At 34.2% G+C, this 16,723-nt stretch overlaps 1 protein-coding gene across 3 annotated transcripts in view; it reads left to right on the top strand.

Moving 5' to 3' along the window:
• Positions 1 to 16,723, top strand: part of MEMO1 (mediator of cell motility 1) — a 113,222-nt gene that overhangs the window by 85,494 nt on the left and 11,005 nt on the right. For 2 of the 3 annotated variants that reach the window (XM_032881838.1, XM_032881837.1), the window contains 2 exons: positions 6,937 to 7,079; positions 15,092 to 15,168. In XM_032881838.1, the coding sequence (XP_032737729.1) occupies positions 6,937 to 7,079; positions 15,092 to 15,168 (220 nt within the window). The remainder of the gene's footprint in view (positions 1 to 6,936; positions 7,080 to 15,091; positions 15,169 to 16,723) is intronic. The other variant, XM_032881839.1, reaches the window with a different exon arrangement.

Raw genomic sequence — 16,723 nt, 5'->3', positions numbered from 1 at the left:
TTCCCTTCTCTCTTCCTCCTTCCCCAGTTCTTTGGTTCTGCCTGATGTTTTCTGAATCTTTTTAGTTTGTTCTTTCTTATAGTGAATCAGAGTATTCTATACAAAGTCTATGCTTGTCTCTGTGGTCTGAAGGTGAATTCGATCAGGAAGAAAAGATGAGAAATTATTTTATATAAGGCTCCCCTAAAACTCTGCTGTTATGATTCCTTTATGCCACTTGGCCTTTACCACATGTTTCAGGGGTTCTACCACCAGCCTTACACTTGAAGACTTGTTAGAAGGACTCACACTTTATTCATGGTTATGGCTTACTGGAAGAGATAGGATACACAAGAGGACACACAGGCGGAGTCTGGAGGAATCCAGGTGCAGACCTCCAGCATTCCCCCTCTCATAGGACGGTCGGATAGAATGTGCTTCCTCCACCAGTGTCACACAGGTGCAGTTTTTCTGGCCAGGAAAGCCTGCGTTAAGATTCAAAATCCAGGATTTTGATTGGGGGCTGATCATGTAGGGACTCTCTGCCTGCCTAAGTAGCCTCAGCTACTGAAATTCTAGACTCTCAGAAGGAAAGTGGGTGTTTGCCATTATCATTTTGTTTACAATCCAGGCAAGCTGGTACCATGTCCCAAGTGGGTAAAACAGCCTTATTCAGCATAAGGAGGGAACATTGTAAAAGCCAAGGGCTAGTCTTTACAAGCAGCTCCTGCTAAAAATTGCTGCAACAGACCTGTTAGGTTAACTTTCCTGCAAGATTCCCTATCTTCTTTTCCCAATAGGAAAGCCTGCCATAAGTTTCTGACTCAATTAAATGGCGTTCTAACACTTCTTAAATCTTGGGTTTGTATTAGATCTTAAAATTCTACTTTTCTTTCTGAGTGTGGCCTCAGTCAATGTCCTTGGATACTAGAATGTAGATTTTTAGTGCTCTGTACCTTCAAGACTATGGGTGACGCAGTGATATTATTTGTTTTTAGAGCAAGTGCTCCTCTCAGGGTTCTGGGATTTCAGTTCTTCTTAGTCTGTTACACATCTTGGATATATTAATTTTCTGCAGTATGGTTTAAGGTATAGGATAGAAAAAGAGCTAAAACTTTCCTCTACATTACTAAAGTGCTCATAAGAGCCTTGTAAGTAAGGTAAGTATTATTAACTCTGTTTTTACTGATGACCAGATTGAGGCTTAGGGCAGTTTTAGGTAAGTAGCACAGCTTGCAAGGGGCAAGGATGGATTTTCTTTTTTTTTTTTCTTTTAACAGCTCTATTGAAGTATGATTTACATCCTATAAAATTCACTCACATAAGAGTACAACTCAGCAATTCTTAGTAAATTTGTAGAGTTGTGCAATCATTCTCATCATCTAGTTTGAGAATATTTTCATTACACAAAAAAGAAGCCCTCTGTGTATTTGAGGGCAGTTGTGGCTCTGACTCTCAATCTTTTTTTTTTTTTTTTTTAAAGATTTTATTTTTTTTGAAAGAGGAAGAGAGAGAGAGCGAGCAAGCGAGCATGAGCTGGGGGAGGGGCAGATGGAGAGGGAGATGCTGGCTCCCTGCTGAGCAGGGAGCCTGATGTGGGGCTCCATTCCAGGACCCTGGATCATGACCTGAGCCAAAAGCAGAAGCTTAATCTACTGAGCCACTCAGGTGCCCCTCCGGCTCTGAATCTTAAGCAACCATTTATCTGCTTTCTGTCTCTATACATTGTATTTTCTGGAAATTTCACATAAGTGGAATCCTATGAAAAGTTTTTTGTATCTGTCCTTTTTCACGTTAGCATACTGTTTTTGAGCTTCATCCATGTTATGGTATATGTCAATAGTTCATTCCTTTTTATTGCCAAATAGTTATTACATTATGTGAATATACCATATTTTGTTTATCCATTCACCCGTAGTTGGACATTTAGATCACTTCCATTTTTGGCAATAATGTTACAAAGATTCTTGTACAAGTCTTTATGTGAACACATGTTTTCATTTCTCTTGAATTGATACTTAGGAATGATATGTCTGGTCATATGAATCTATGTTTTAACTTTCAGAAACTGCCAGATATATTCCAGAAGCAATGCGTGAGGGTTCTAGTGTCTCCCATTCTGGCCAATACCTGGCCAATACAGTCAGCCCTTCTGATAGATGTGTATAGTGTAACCTCATTTGGTGTTAATTCTCATCTTCCCAGTGACTCATGATGTTGAGCAACTTTTCAGTGTGGTTTTTAGTCATTTGTATGTCTTCTCTTGTGAAATATCTGTTCATATATTTTGCCCCAGTTTAAATTTGATAATTTGTCTTCTTACTGAGTTGTAAGAGATTTTACATATTCTAGATACAGGTCATTTTGCTTTGTTGAAGAGCAAAAGTTTTTGATGAATTCATTTTATCTTTTTTTTTCTTGTGTGGATTTAGCTTTTGATATCTTATTTAAAAAATCTTTGTCTAATTCAGGGTCACAGATATTTTCTGTTCTTGAACAGGAATCAGCAAACTATAGTCTTCAGACCACATCTGGCCCACTACTTTTTACTGTAAATGTTTCATTAGGCTATAGCCATCCATACCCACTCATTTACATATCATCTGTGGCTGCTTTCTCTTTATAAGTAGTTAGGGAGATTGTATGTCCCCCAAAACCTAAAATATTTACTTTATTATTTACTTTATGGACTCTTTAAAAAGATTGTTGCTGTTCCAGAAGAGTTATTATTTTAGCTCTTATAGTTATGTCTGTTACTGAATTTGAGTTAATTCTTGTGTGTGGTATGAGGTAAAGGTCTAAGTTCACTTTTTAAAATATGGATATTCAGTTATTCCAGTACCATTTATTGAAAACACTATCCTGTAAATAATGGGTCATTTTCTTTGCTGCTTTTAAGATTTTCTCCTTGTCTTTGGTTTTCATCAGTTTCATTATAGTGTATCTAGATGGGGATCTCTTTGTGCTTATCCTGCTGTGGATTGTTGAGTCTCTTAGAACTGTAGATTAATATTTTTCATGAAATTTGGAATGATTTCAACCATTATTTCTTTTTTGGTTATCATATATTTTTGTTTCAGGGGTGCAGGTCTGTGATTCATCAGTCTTATACAATTCACAGCACTCACCATAACACGTACCCTCCCCAGTGTCCATCACCCAGCCTCTCCATCCCTCACACCCACCTCCCCTCCAGCAACCCTCATTTTGTTTCCTGAGATTGAGAGTGTCTTATGGCTTGTCTCCCTCTCTGGTTTCATCTTGTTTCATTTTCCCCTCCCTTCCCCTATGATCCTCTGTCTAGTTTCTCACATTCCTCATATTAGCAAAATCATATGATGCTTGTCTTTCTCTGATTGACTTATTTTGCTTAGCATAATACCCTCTAGTTCCATCCATGTTATTGCAAATGGCGAAATTTCTTTTTTTTTTTTTGATCAGCCATTATTTCTTCTTATAGTTTTACTGTACCTTTTTTTGGAACTCCCGTTGTACACATCCTAGTATGTTTGATGTTGTCTTCCAAGTGTCCAGTGCTCTGTTCATTTTTCTTCAGTCCCTTTTTTTTCTCTCTACAAGTTGGATGATTTATCTTATCTTTAATTTCACAGATTCTTTTTGTAATATTTTTAGACCATCTAGCAAATTTCATTTGCTGTACTTTTTAACTCTAAAATTTCCATTTAGTTCTTTTTAATAGCTTGCATATCTTTGTTGATATTTACTATTATTTAGTCATTGCCATATTTTAACTTTTTAAAGCATAGTTTTCCTTGATTTTTTTGAACATATAATTATTTTGAAGTTTTTGCTATAGCTGGTCCCAAATGGATACAGCTTCTATTGGCTACTTTTTTTTTCTTTTTCCCCTGAGAATGTTTTATACTTTCCTGTTTTTGTAGCTCATAAATTTTTCTCAAAACTGACTTCTAAAAATTTGTATTATAGCAACTTGATTCTGGTTTTATTAAAATTTTCTGCAGGTAGTAGTGGTGGTGGTAGTTGTTCCATTTGTTCATTCATTCATTCATTTACTTTTTTTTTTTTTTTTTTTAAGTAACTTTGTTGCCCTTATCTGCAGAATTTCTCTCTCCCAAAATTGTGGCTACTGATGTATCTTCTCAGCTTTTAAAACTTTCTTATAATTTGGCTTTCTAGAGTTTACCTCTGTGTCTGCATTACTTAGTGCTTCAGTAATGATTGGTTGGAGGTTGTGACTGAACACTGTGAGCCAGAAAGGCTTTCATCCTCTGCTGATGGATTGGGTACAGTTTGGGGAGCATATTCAAAATTTGGGCCATTTTCTAGCTTGCCTTCTTTCATTTCTGTTGGGTCTTCTCTGGTCACCCTGAGTGTGCATGTGGATTTCCAGACAGCCTGGGATGTGTGATGTTGCTCTCAGGTCTCCACTTTCCCTTGGGCGTGCTCTCACCCTCCTGATTAGCTGGCATTTTGGGGGAGCTTGGAACCTTATGGGTTTCCCCGGCACATATGTGCTTTTCCCTTCTAGTCAGAAGGAGTTACGTGGAGGACATCAGTCATCTCCTCGGAATATGTGAATTTATTGGGTCCTTCTGTGGCTGTCTCCTTTGCAGAATTTCCATGTTAAATTTCTGGGTAGTCCTCAGGTTTGTGGCTTGCCTCCACTGGTACGGTAATCTCAGGCTATGAGAGCTATAGGCTTTTCTGTTTCCTGCTGGTTGTGAGTTTTCTGCTCTCTGCTCCAAATCCAAGTCAGCTTCCTTTGGCAAGTAAAGCTGCTGGCTTTCACAGCCAACCCCACCATGCTGGTGGAGTGGGGCAGGGGAGTAGAGAATGCTCCTGGTAAGATGCCAGACTCCCACTGTTCTTCCTAAGAAGGTCACTTATTTTACATGAATAAACTATTCTTGTTGTGTTTTTTGTCTTTGGTTAATTTCTAGAGCACAAAATGGGTTTTTTTTTTTTGACAATTTTATAATTATTTTTTGAGGGTGAGATTTTGTACACCTTCTATTGGGGAAGTCCAACCTGACAACTTGAATTCTAAAATCTAGGAATATTACATTTCAAAGCCAAATGCTCTTTTTTCTAATTCATAGTTTGTGGAAATACAGAACCAGAAGTAGATTTTTTTTTTTTTTTTTAAGAAATGACAAGGAGGTTGATGGATAGATCTTGATTCAAAGCTTAGATTTCTAAGTAGTATGAGCTTTTTACCTCTGTGTAGACAGATTTGCAGGCTGAGGCTGAGGGTAAGGGAATGCTGGTGGCTCTGTAGAATAGTAGACACGTATTATTTCTTTAGGGTGAGCCACCAATTGTTGACAAAGTAGTGTTTCTCACTTTGTAGCAATTTTAGAAAATAGATATTGTAATTATGATCATTTTACAGATAAGAAAATACATTTTTAAGTATTTAGTAATTTACCCACCCTCTCAACTTTTATTATGTGATGGAGATGGTACTTGAACCGATTTCCTCTGACTTCTTTTTTATACTCTTATGTAACTGCATCCCTACCATGTCATAATTACTTACATACTCCTTGATGATCTTAGTTTATTTATTTATATATAGATAGTACTTGAAGTTAGAACAAGTCATAGCAGTCTTCTTGAATTTTTACTAGAGCCCAGATTCTTGCCTTTTGAATGATAATCACTCTTAACTTATTGAAGAGCCCCTGTTCATTCATGCAGTTGTTCAGCAAACTGGTAAAAGAGTCAGAGAAGGAGATATTCCATGGCAGCTTCCTCTGCCAGCTTCCTCTTTTTTTCTTACTCCATAGATGCAGATTCTGCCCAAGAAGCCCCTGCATTGCAGAGGGACTGGAGATCTGTATGATCTGTTTATTTCGCAATTGACAAGGGTAAGGGGGTCTTTCTGGGGGAGGTGCTTGGGTGCCCTGGCTGTAGCTCTATGAAGCTGGGCTAACACTTATTTTGGGAATAAACTTAAATTTAGTATTTTTAAAAACCTTTTTATGAATTCTGTTTGTCCTACATCAGTTAAGTGTCAGATTAACATATTAAAAAGCATTTATTATAATGGTGATTTTTTTTTTTTTTTAAAGTCCTGTTCAGCACAAGTCAGACAAAAATGACTCACGCTTCTAAAATTCCAATCTGGGATCATTTAGAATATAAATAGTATTGAATATATGTAAGTAAAATTTCACTGCAATGAAAATTTTAAAAGGTTTTGGATGAACGTCTATGTCTATAGCCCATGATAGTTATTCTTTATTAATCTGCTCTGTTCCTTTTCCATAAATCTGTCAATCTGTAGAGTGAAAAAGGGACTTGTGGAAATGTCATAAACATTGTGGGTGGGTTTGGTGTCTTTTTCTTGCTGCTAGAAATTAATACCTACTTCCTTGAATTCTATGTCCGCCCAAGATGCCAGTGAAATTTGAGTGGTATCGTCAGGCTGTCCTGTATCTGTGTATTAGTGTAGGTTTAAGGTGCAGTTGGTGTATCTTATGGGAGCCAAGATTAAGTTTGTAGGTCTCACTTGGCAGGTTTATAAAGTGCCAGAAGTGGTGGTATTTGTAACAGATAAGATTAAAATATTGAGGAAGAGTTTAATGCTCTTTTAAAATTGTGGAAGGATTAGGCAGATGATTGTAGCTTTGATGGGTAGTCGAGAAGACTTGTCTTGGTGATGGTCTGATGGGGTTATTTTTATATTGGAGGACATTATTATACCTGCTAGTAAAATAGCTTTGTTTACCTAAAGAAGTATTGTACATTTCTGTAATTTAAATAGATATTTTTAGTATTCTGTATCTCTCTTATTTTAAAGTGGTCTTCTTTAAACATTTCATTTATAGATTAAAAAATTCAACAGTATGTATCTTATCTTTACCCTTTTTAATAAATGTTCCACTTTTTAGTGCCAGCACATTGGAAAACTACTTTTATTCTTATACTTCTTAAATGACTTTTTTTTTTTTTTTTTCTGTTTTCTTTAAGCCATAAGGATGAGTTTACCATTATTCCTGTACTGGTTGGAGCTCTGAGTGAGTCAAAAGAACAGGAATTCGGAAAACTCTTCAGTAAATATCTAGCGGATCCTAGTAATCTCTTTGTGGTTTCTTCTGATTTCTGCCATTGGGGTAAGTTCTAGATTTTAACATATCATGGTAGATAATATATACTTGTGGTTAATGGTATCTTTTCACTCTAAGCTCGGATTTTCAGTTCCTTATCACTTCCCTCGGAAAGTTTTACTTTTAGCTGCAACGGTTTAAAAGTGAATAAAAAAGTCTTTTAAAAAGGATCAGATTATGATAGATTATGGATACATTTCCAAAGGCGACTGGTATAATTGGATTCACACTGTGAGGGCATCCTTGCTTAGCCACTTATATTAGTGGGAGTTAAGATCTTTTAACCCTATTTCCAACTTGAGTTGTGTAGTAGATTCTTTGAAGTTAGTTTTTTCGTAGATAAAACAAATGTTCTTCTTTAGAAGATAAAAGAGCACTGTGTGCTATGCCAGTCCTTTTCCACATTTCCTTTTCTGTAATTAGTGTTTTTTTTCTTTCTACTTTTCCTTTGGTACTTAATTTTTGCCATCAGTTTAGAGCTACCCTCCCAGAATGTAACATGTGGGCTATTAACATTGCGGTCTTCATTGGTAATGGTTTATAAGGGTGAGGACTCTTAGGTGATTTTTGTTATTTTGTGAATAAAAAGAGAAAGGAAACTTCACAGTGAACCGATGATAAAGAAAGACATTTGTGAATGCCTCTTTGAATAAATTTTATATTTTGATTCTTTGAATACAGTTTGCTCTCCCTTATCCATGGCTGTTCTAGAATATTTTTGAATCCTGTTCCTTTTAGGACTTCTCTCATTGGCTGGAGGATGCCAATACCTGTTCATCCTCCAGTTATTTCTTTGATTATAGAGAAAATGTAAGGCACAAGACTATAAATTTTAAGATAGAGTACTAGAATGGTCAGAAAAACATCCTCAATGAGATATAGGGACCCCTGGCTTTTATGTGTCTTAAGCATTGATTACCAGAGTTGACTCAATATTTATCTGTTGTGGTTAGGCTGGTATTTTCTCTTCCATTGCTCTGTGAATGGTGTTGAGACCATCTTAAGAGAGCCATCCTCCTTTATACATAAGTATTTTGGTTTAAGGCACTAATTTCTCATCTGAGGCTAATTATCTTATGAAGGGACATTTGGAAATGCCTGGAGACATTTTTGGTCATTACAGTGGGGTGGGGGTTGGAAGTGGGAATGCTTTAGGCATCTACTTAGTGGAGTCCAGAAAAGCTGCTAAATAAACATCCTCTAGTACACAGGACAGCTCTCTTCATCAAAGAATTATTCTGCCCCAAATATCTAGTGCTGAGGTTGGGAAGTCCTGGTTTAGGATATGCAGGTAGCTATGTGACCTTGCCAAACTCCCTAAGAGGGTTCTCAGGGTTCTTTAATAATCAATTTTATTGGCTAGTTGGTTTGTTACCTTTGGCAGAAGTTATTTTTTATGGATTATAAGTATATTACTTAGATGTGAGGACTAGGTAGATTCTTGGAAATTCTGATATTTAGTCATAGTTGATCTTAAAAACTAAGAAGTATGATTGTTGAAAAAAGGATATTTTTCTTAGTATTGTGAATTTATGTTGGTAATAAAGCATATATCCATATGTTTTAGAATTAAAAATTCTTGAAGCATGTGTCTCCTCCCTCTTCATTTTTAAGGCTTTTATGAATCACTTCAAATTGCTTTTAGATTTAAATAATTAGTTCCTCTGATATTGTTCTTTAGAATCTGGGTTCTCCCTCAAGATGGGGTACCATGTGCAATCACAGCATAAATCACACAAAAATCCGTAGATGCTTTAAAATTGCTCTTGTCTGTTGAACCATTTTTTTTGCTTCATGAATGAATTCTAAAGCAAATAAGCCCTAATCCAAGTACTGTGCTTAAGTACAATATTGAGAGAGAAAGATGAATTTTGTTTTGTATTCTGCCTAGGTTCTTGGAAAGTTATTTAGGCCTTTCGATCTCCTGTGCTGTAGAAAAATTTGGCATTTAAATTATAAGCTAGGATTTCCTGGTGACAATTAGAAATAAGAACTCAAAATTTCCAGAGATTGGTAGGTGTTAGTTAAGAGAATTGTTCAGAGCCTAAAACATATTTTTATTTACATTTGGTGGTTAAGTAATAGAACTTTTCCAGGTGTTTATTTTTTTTAGTATCACTCTCACTAACAATACTCATTAGGTGCTTACTTTGCACTTATGAAAAGCACTGTACTGATTCTTGTTAGGAAATTTGATGAAGATCTGGGGATAAGTAGAAAGTGTTGCATGGATGCTCTTAGTTTCCCTTTACAATAGCAATAATAACCATCATTCTTGTAAAGTAGGATTCATTTTCTATTTTCTATGCCTAACTGAAGTAATACGAATTTTTGACTAGTTACAGGTTAAAATAAAATGTCTTAGAAATTTTTGTATTTTTCAAGTTTCATGCTCTGGTGGCATTGGTCATCTTTTCTAAATTTTAATGAATGTTATACTCCCATTTCAAAAATCAAGCTTTTTCTTGTGAGGGTATTTCTTAATAGTTCTTCTTCTTTTTCTTCTTCATCTGCTTCTGCTGTTTCTTCTTTTTTGGTAAAGATACTGTATAGATTGATTTTACCATATCAAAGTAATGATAACACTGAATTCTAAATCATTTCACAGGAAGAATTCAGTTACTCAAATACTCAGAGATCTTAAAAGTTTCATTGAGTTGAGCTGTCAACACCCTTTACATTTCTAAATAGCTGATTTTTGGAGAAAAATCACTTACTTGATTATGGTACAGTTGACAAATTACTCAGATGCCTACAGTGGAATTTGTTTTGTTGAATAACAGTGACAACATTTTTCATTTCTAGTCATTATTTCTATTATGTCCGGGTTCTGTTAAAAATAAGGCAAGAGTTTTGGTGATAGAGACAGTGATTGGAAGGGTTTTGCCTGGTTGATTTTACTTATTAACCAGTGTCCGTTACAAGAATGACTTTTTTTTAAGTATAGTTTGCTTTAAAGATTTTCATCTTTCAGGTCCCATTTAAATTTTATGTGGACTTGAAAAAGACATTAGAGAGAGAAAAAGTAGAAAGATTAAAATATTCTCAAATTTTCTTTTTGGGTTGGGAAAGCTAAGGGAGAATGGGTACCTAGATTCTATTATGCCCCTTCTTTCTGTCCCTTCATTTGAATACCCCACCCTAACAGAAAAAAAATCTTCACCATTTCAATTCCTGTCTTTTATTTTATCATTAGTCTAATCCACATGAAAATTCATTAGTCAGCCCAATAGGGTGATGTTTCCTAGTAACACTTTATGAACTACCTCATTTTGCCCTTCCTGTTACTACCAGGGCTTGTGGTGTAAGTGAAGGACATTTGCTGCTAGTATTTGATTTTTACTGTGGTTAGGTAATGTTGTGTCCATACTTTTTCTGACCAAGTTTTTTTTTCCTCTAAGATGGCTCCATATAAGAGAATTTTTATTGGGCCTATTTTAGTTTTTCTAATTGTAGAATTTTCATTCTGTTTTCCTTTCATCTTTGCTCTTCTCCACATATATAATATATAATATTAATATTTGTACTTTCCTGATCTCCTTGAAATTTATATTTTCACATTTAGATCATTGACAGCTCTCATTAACATAATTTCTGATTAACTTCTAAGAAGTTTCTAAATGAAACTGCATCTAACAGAAATTGAGTTTTTTTAAAGTTGATTCATTCTACTTAATTTTCTTTTTATGGTGGTTTTAAGTACAAATTGACTTCAGTAAATTTACTTGGTAAATGTTAATGATAAATTATTTTATTAAATACAAATAAATTTTACTGCACTCAGTTCAGCAGTTTTGGATTTTTACATAGGAACTTTTATTTGTATAGGTTTATATAATTTCTTTTTTTATTTGTGTCACCTATCAAAAGTAGTATTCCCCAGAATATTTATGAATTTATATCTTTATTCAGATTTCTAGTTTAATTTTCCATAACAAGTGATTATGCATGCCTGCTCTTTTTTCCTTTCTGTTGCTAGTCTCTTAGGTACTAGGGTGTTATTATTTTCTAAATAATTTCAATTGGTTTGAGTATAAGTTAGCTAATTCCTGAAATACATCTCATCCAAGTTTTCATATTTGTCTTCTCAAATTTTATACATACTAATTACACATACTTAGGTTTTTGATCTTTTGAGGGAAGGCTAATACTTTTTTTTTTCTTTTCTCACTATAACGAAGACTTTAGAATGAAAGGACTGTAGTTTTTCACGATTTCAATTATGAATGTCCTTAGTATGGAATGACCTAATAATCTATCTCATAGGTTGTTGTGAGGATTAACTCAAATAATTGAAAATGCTTTAACATACAAACATAAAGTGATAAAGTGAATGTGTAACAGTACAATTTTTACTGGACATATGTCTGAAAGTCTGTTTTGTTCACTAATCTTTTTGGGGGCTTTAAAATCAACTTTCCAAGCTCATTGTTTATTTCTGCAAACCAGTGTATAGCTTAATGTTGAGGTATTTGCTATTTTTTAAATTTTTTGTTTTGAGGCACTTAAAAAGCAGTGTTGGTTCTTGTACCATTCATTGTTATGTTTGTCCTCATTAGTTGATTGTTGTGTGTTGAACAGACATCCCTGGAGCTTACTCTCCACACTCTGTGAATCCACTCATTAATCACCAGTCACCTTTGGAGATGGGAAAATTACTTACCTGTATTTCTTTTTCTCAGAAAGCGTGCTCTGGAATGGATTCACAAATGAGCTACCCTCCTTCCCTCAAAGAGTAAGGTTTCTGCTTTACAGGATTTTTTTTCTTGGGTTATTTTTCCTCTCATCTTTTGAATTTGAAAAGAACTGAGGGAAGGCACCTGAAGAAACTACTGACATACTCACTAGGGGAGTTCCAAAGCTTGTGCTGCCCCTAGGGGCAGTGTCAATGGCTCTTAAAGCTAGAAAGCTCATACTTGGAGTTGAAACAGGGGCTCAAAGAATCCATTTTCCCAGTGTACCTTCTGAAAGGATAAGTTTCAGGTAAGTAATTTTCTCTTACTATGTGATATGCTTTATTCATACTTACAAAAGTATACAAGTCCAGTTCTCCAGGTACAGAGGCACCTGTGTTTGCTCAGTTTAGGTGCATAAGCTTTACTGAATGTTAGAAGTGTTATAAAACAAAATGTCTGCTTGTGAGTTAAACATGAAGTCATAATACATCAGCAGTAAATATTTGATTAAAGGTGCATTTATGAACAGTGTATTGTGCTAGTGTTGTCATTTCTTTCATTTCTCATTAAATAAAATCTTGATAAACTTCTTTTTGATAATTAGATACAAAAGATTTTTTGCAAATTCCAAGAGGTGTGTAACTAAAGTGGTGTGTGTGTGTGCATGCGTGTGTGCGCACACACCTCCTATTTCCACCCCCACGGATAGGCTAGGATGATGGAAACTATTTACTTTGAAGTAGATGCTTTCTGTATGTATATTGACCAGAATGAATTACTCAGGTAATTTTTAAATGCTTGTATAATTTTTAAAAATTATTCTAAGTTGAGCTGTTTAAGTAAGATACTTTTTCAGTGTGGTAGTTCTATGTAGTGTGAATTTAGCTGCTTAATTGATACATTATTTAGAGCTCATAAAATATTTCTATTTGATTCTTCAGCTACAAAATGCAAACACCTAAAGAGTAGCAAGAGGTAGATAACAAAATGTTAAACATTTCCTCATCGATTTCCTGTGCATTTTGTCATTCTTTTTAAATCACATGTTGATTTGGTATTTTAAAGTATTCAAAACATTTTATGTATTTTTTCTTACTCCAGAAGTAGTTTTTAAGTCAGAGTTACAGTGAAAATTGTCCATATGAACATGGCAGCATTTCTAAGTATAGTTGTATTTTCCACTTGTGATTAAGGCAGCTCTGACCAACTTCAGTCATTTGAAACAGCAGCTCTGAACTTGGAAATAAGCAGAAAAGACTTGAGTAGAAATGGTTATCAAAAAGTACATGCATTTTTCTGTATACCTGAAGAGTAGCAGTTTTCAGATTAGACAGTTACGTTCCAGTCACAGGGATTATTGACAGCTAAAACTAACAGCTATCTCCTGAAGCAAGAAAAAGAGAATGTATTAGTATAAACCTGAAGTAGTTCAGGTTCAAAAAATATTCATCTTGATTGCTTCCAAGGATATTACTCTTACTGCAGTTGACAGTGAGTCAGAAGTTTCTTGTCTAAGATTAATAATTTGTTTGTTTATTTCACAAAAGATTTGGGGCGACTCTGTCAAAAGACCTTTGAAATCCATGTAGAAATTTAGTACCGGTGAATTGAACCAAGAAGTTATTGCAACAGACTTTAGATTTGACTTTGAGCCTTCCATTAGCCATCTGGCAAGTAGGAAAAATAGGGTCCAATTATATAGTTCTCACTATTAGGTAGGAGTAAGTGTGTACATTCTGTAAAGAAAAACAAAACTATACCTAACTCTAAATTTTGAAAGAAATGTCTGATGAGTTAATTAATATAAGGGCATTGAGTAATGAATTGTCACTGTTTAAGAATTTTTTTAGTGCAAGGATTGTAATTGATGTCATAGTTATGGTGACATGTAGTAATCCTCAGTGTTTATAAAAATGGTTGTTATATTAAGAAAGCAGATAATTGTCTCAGAACCTTATTGCTTGATTCTAGGATATCATGAATTATAAGATGCAATACTGATTTAATAGAAGCTCTTGAGGGAAAATAAGAACTGTTACATGAGTAATCATACGTATTAATGTGTGTACAAAGTTAAAATGTGAAAGTTAAGGAAATACAGTATAGTCTAGAAAGATGACCATCAAAGATGATCAAAATCAACAAGTAAAGGAAGTGTGGATAACTGTGATGTGTGCTTTTATCCAAAAGAGAACACCAAAAGAGTTTTGTTATTTTGCATCACTCATCATTTATAAGATGATCATTTTTTTTAGTAAGATAAAGAGAGAACTTAAAAATCATAAGTATCCAGCCAAAGAAACCCATCTTCTCAGGTGTGAGGATAATAATTTTACATGTGAACTTTGCTCTAAAAATGAAGCACAAGACACAGAATGTGTGCATACATGACTGGTGTACTCACATACCTTTCAAATGTATTTTGGTGAATCTTTAAAAATAGCTAAATATAAAAGTAATGAGTTCTAAGAAATATAGGCATCACAGATATACAAATGTAGATGTGTCTGAAATATAACATAGTCTGTGGAATAACATACCACAATTATTTATGAATATGTTTAACTTTTGGTTTTTATACGACTATAATAGGGAGCCAGATTTATTACCTGAGCCTTTTGTTTTCTGTCTTCTTTTCAAGCTTCTTCCAGCTTACCCTCTGTTTCTTGGAGAAAAACTAAACGTGAATGTTCTGTGCTTGTACTCTTATTGAGATTTTATTCAGAGCAGGACAATTGTATTTATCCTTTTGTGCCTCCTATTTTAAGGCACTTGTATCGATCTTTTTTCAAGTAGAGAGTTTTGTAAAAATGAGATAAATTTTTTTATTGATGCCATAAAAATCACATAAGCCACAATATATCTCTGACCTACACATTTTTTTTTCTGTAATAGAGATCAAATCTTTGCATTTATACAGCAAAAGCTAAGCTTTCATTGATTTCATTGATTTGTTACACTGAGATAGTTTCCTTAAACCAGATTTCCTTGAATCATATTCTTTGGGTTTACCTTTCATTACAGAGTGATATAATATGTTTAACAATGCTTCTAACTTTTAAGCTGTTTTGTTTCCTTAGTCTTTTGTATTGCTTGTGACTTTAAGGTTCTACAGTTTGAAGTAGTTTTTAACATCATAAAACACTGGTGATATATCATTTCTTTATTACTTCCCAAATATGCCTTTTATTTTTATGTACAAGGGCTCTTGGGAATGATTCTCTCAGAGGCTTAAGCTGTGCTTTGCCTTCCATGAGAACTGAAATTATTTGGTAAGCGCTTGCTTTCTTTTTAGCTTCTAATTTTTCCCTATTTTATTTTGTACATGATATTTGTTTCAAGGTCAAAGGTTCCGTTACAGTTACTATGATGAATCCCAGGGGGAGATTTATAGATCCATTGAACATCTAGATAAAATGGTAAGTCTTTCAGGTGTGGGGTTTTAATGCTCTAAGGTATTTTCTTTGATTTCAGATTAGTGATTCAAGACTTAATATGTTTAAATATACAGTGGACTAATAATTCTTTCCCTATCTTCATTTAATTAAATGTGCAAAATATAATTTACAATCATATGAATATTGATTATAAAAATAATCCCTTTTCTATTAGTTGAAATTTCCTTTATCTTAATTTTATTTGATTAGTAAGACAAAGAATAATATATAGATTTTAGATGCTATTTGGGGGAGTGTTTCAGGTTTAGGGATGACAGGATACTAATGCCATTACTTATTTTTAAGCAGAAACAACCGTAGCAAATTCTAAGTTTATTTTATTATTATATTTTTTGGCCATTTGGATTTTCTTAAATGGTATTTCATTTTGTTGTTTAAGTAGAGAATTTAAAAACATGATTGTATTCTTATCTGGCCCGGTAGAACAACACACTGAATCCTGCTGTCATTTTCCTTAAAATAGTATGGTAGTTGGAGTAATTGTTTTCATATTTGATAAGTCTTGCAGATCATTTTGTGTTTTTAAACTTATAAACAGAATATTAAATATAGGAGGTTTATCACTTATTGGCTTTGACTTTTGACAGATCATTTCAGTTCTCTAGTCCTCAATTTGTCATCTCAAAAGATGAGACTTGAAATAAGTGGTCTCTAAATTGTCTTTAAATCTGTCAGACTTTAAGTCTGTGATATGTTGAAATCAACTTTACCACTGTTTGAAAAGTTTATGCATATGTTTTAGTACAAGACTATTTAGTCTAAAGTAGATAAAACATTTTAGTGAGGAATCTGGATCTAAAACCATAGGTAGGTTATACCTTGTATATTTTATTAAAAGCCAAATGGAATGAATGCAAATTTAGTGACTCAGGAGATTTTATTATATGTAGATTTTATCATATTTAAATTTATCTTGTTACTTAGATCCAATTATAGCCTAATACTTTTACCTTCGGAATTTTGTTTGGACTTAATCTACTGACTTTTCTTTTGGATTTATGATGTCACATCAGTCATTTAATCCTTTCCTGGCTTCTAGTTCTCATCTTACTTTTCTGAGGCGTAATTCTCAGTCGGGTCAGAAAACTTTTCTGATTATGTCATCATTTATTTTCTTCATGTAGCAAGTGGTTAATGTGTGTCTCCTGTGTGTCTGGTACTTTGTGAAGTATTGAAGACATTAAGAAGATAAAACATTGTCTTTCACTTAATGGAACTTTCAATGCAGTCGTTGAACAGACTTAGAAGCTATTCCGATACGGAGCTGTAAGAGTTACTTAGGGCACATACTCTCCTTGTTGTTCTGTGAGGATGGTATAGATGTGCCTACTACCTTAGGGCTTTGGCCCTTTTTGTATTTGACTGTCTGACTTTGTGGCTTTGCTCAGCTTTACCTTCCCAGCAAGACGCACTGACTACCCCGTTTAATTTTGCATCATACACTCCACCTTCTTAGCATTCCCAACGTACCTTACTGTGCTGCAGTTTTTCTTTCAACAAACTAAATATTCTACTT

The sequence above is a fragment of the Lontra canadensis genome, unplaced genomic scaffold (genome assembly GCF_010015895.1).
Source record: "Lontra canadensis isolate GAN:19392208 unplaced genomic scaffold, GSC_riverotter_1.0 scaffold78, whole genome shotgun sequence".
Lineage (NCBI taxonomy): Eukaryota > Metazoa > Chordata > Mammalia > Carnivora > Mustelidae > Lontra > Lontra canadensis.
Note: the sequence above shows the minus strand (reverse complement) of the source record. Positions and strands in the feature narration are given on the sequence as shown.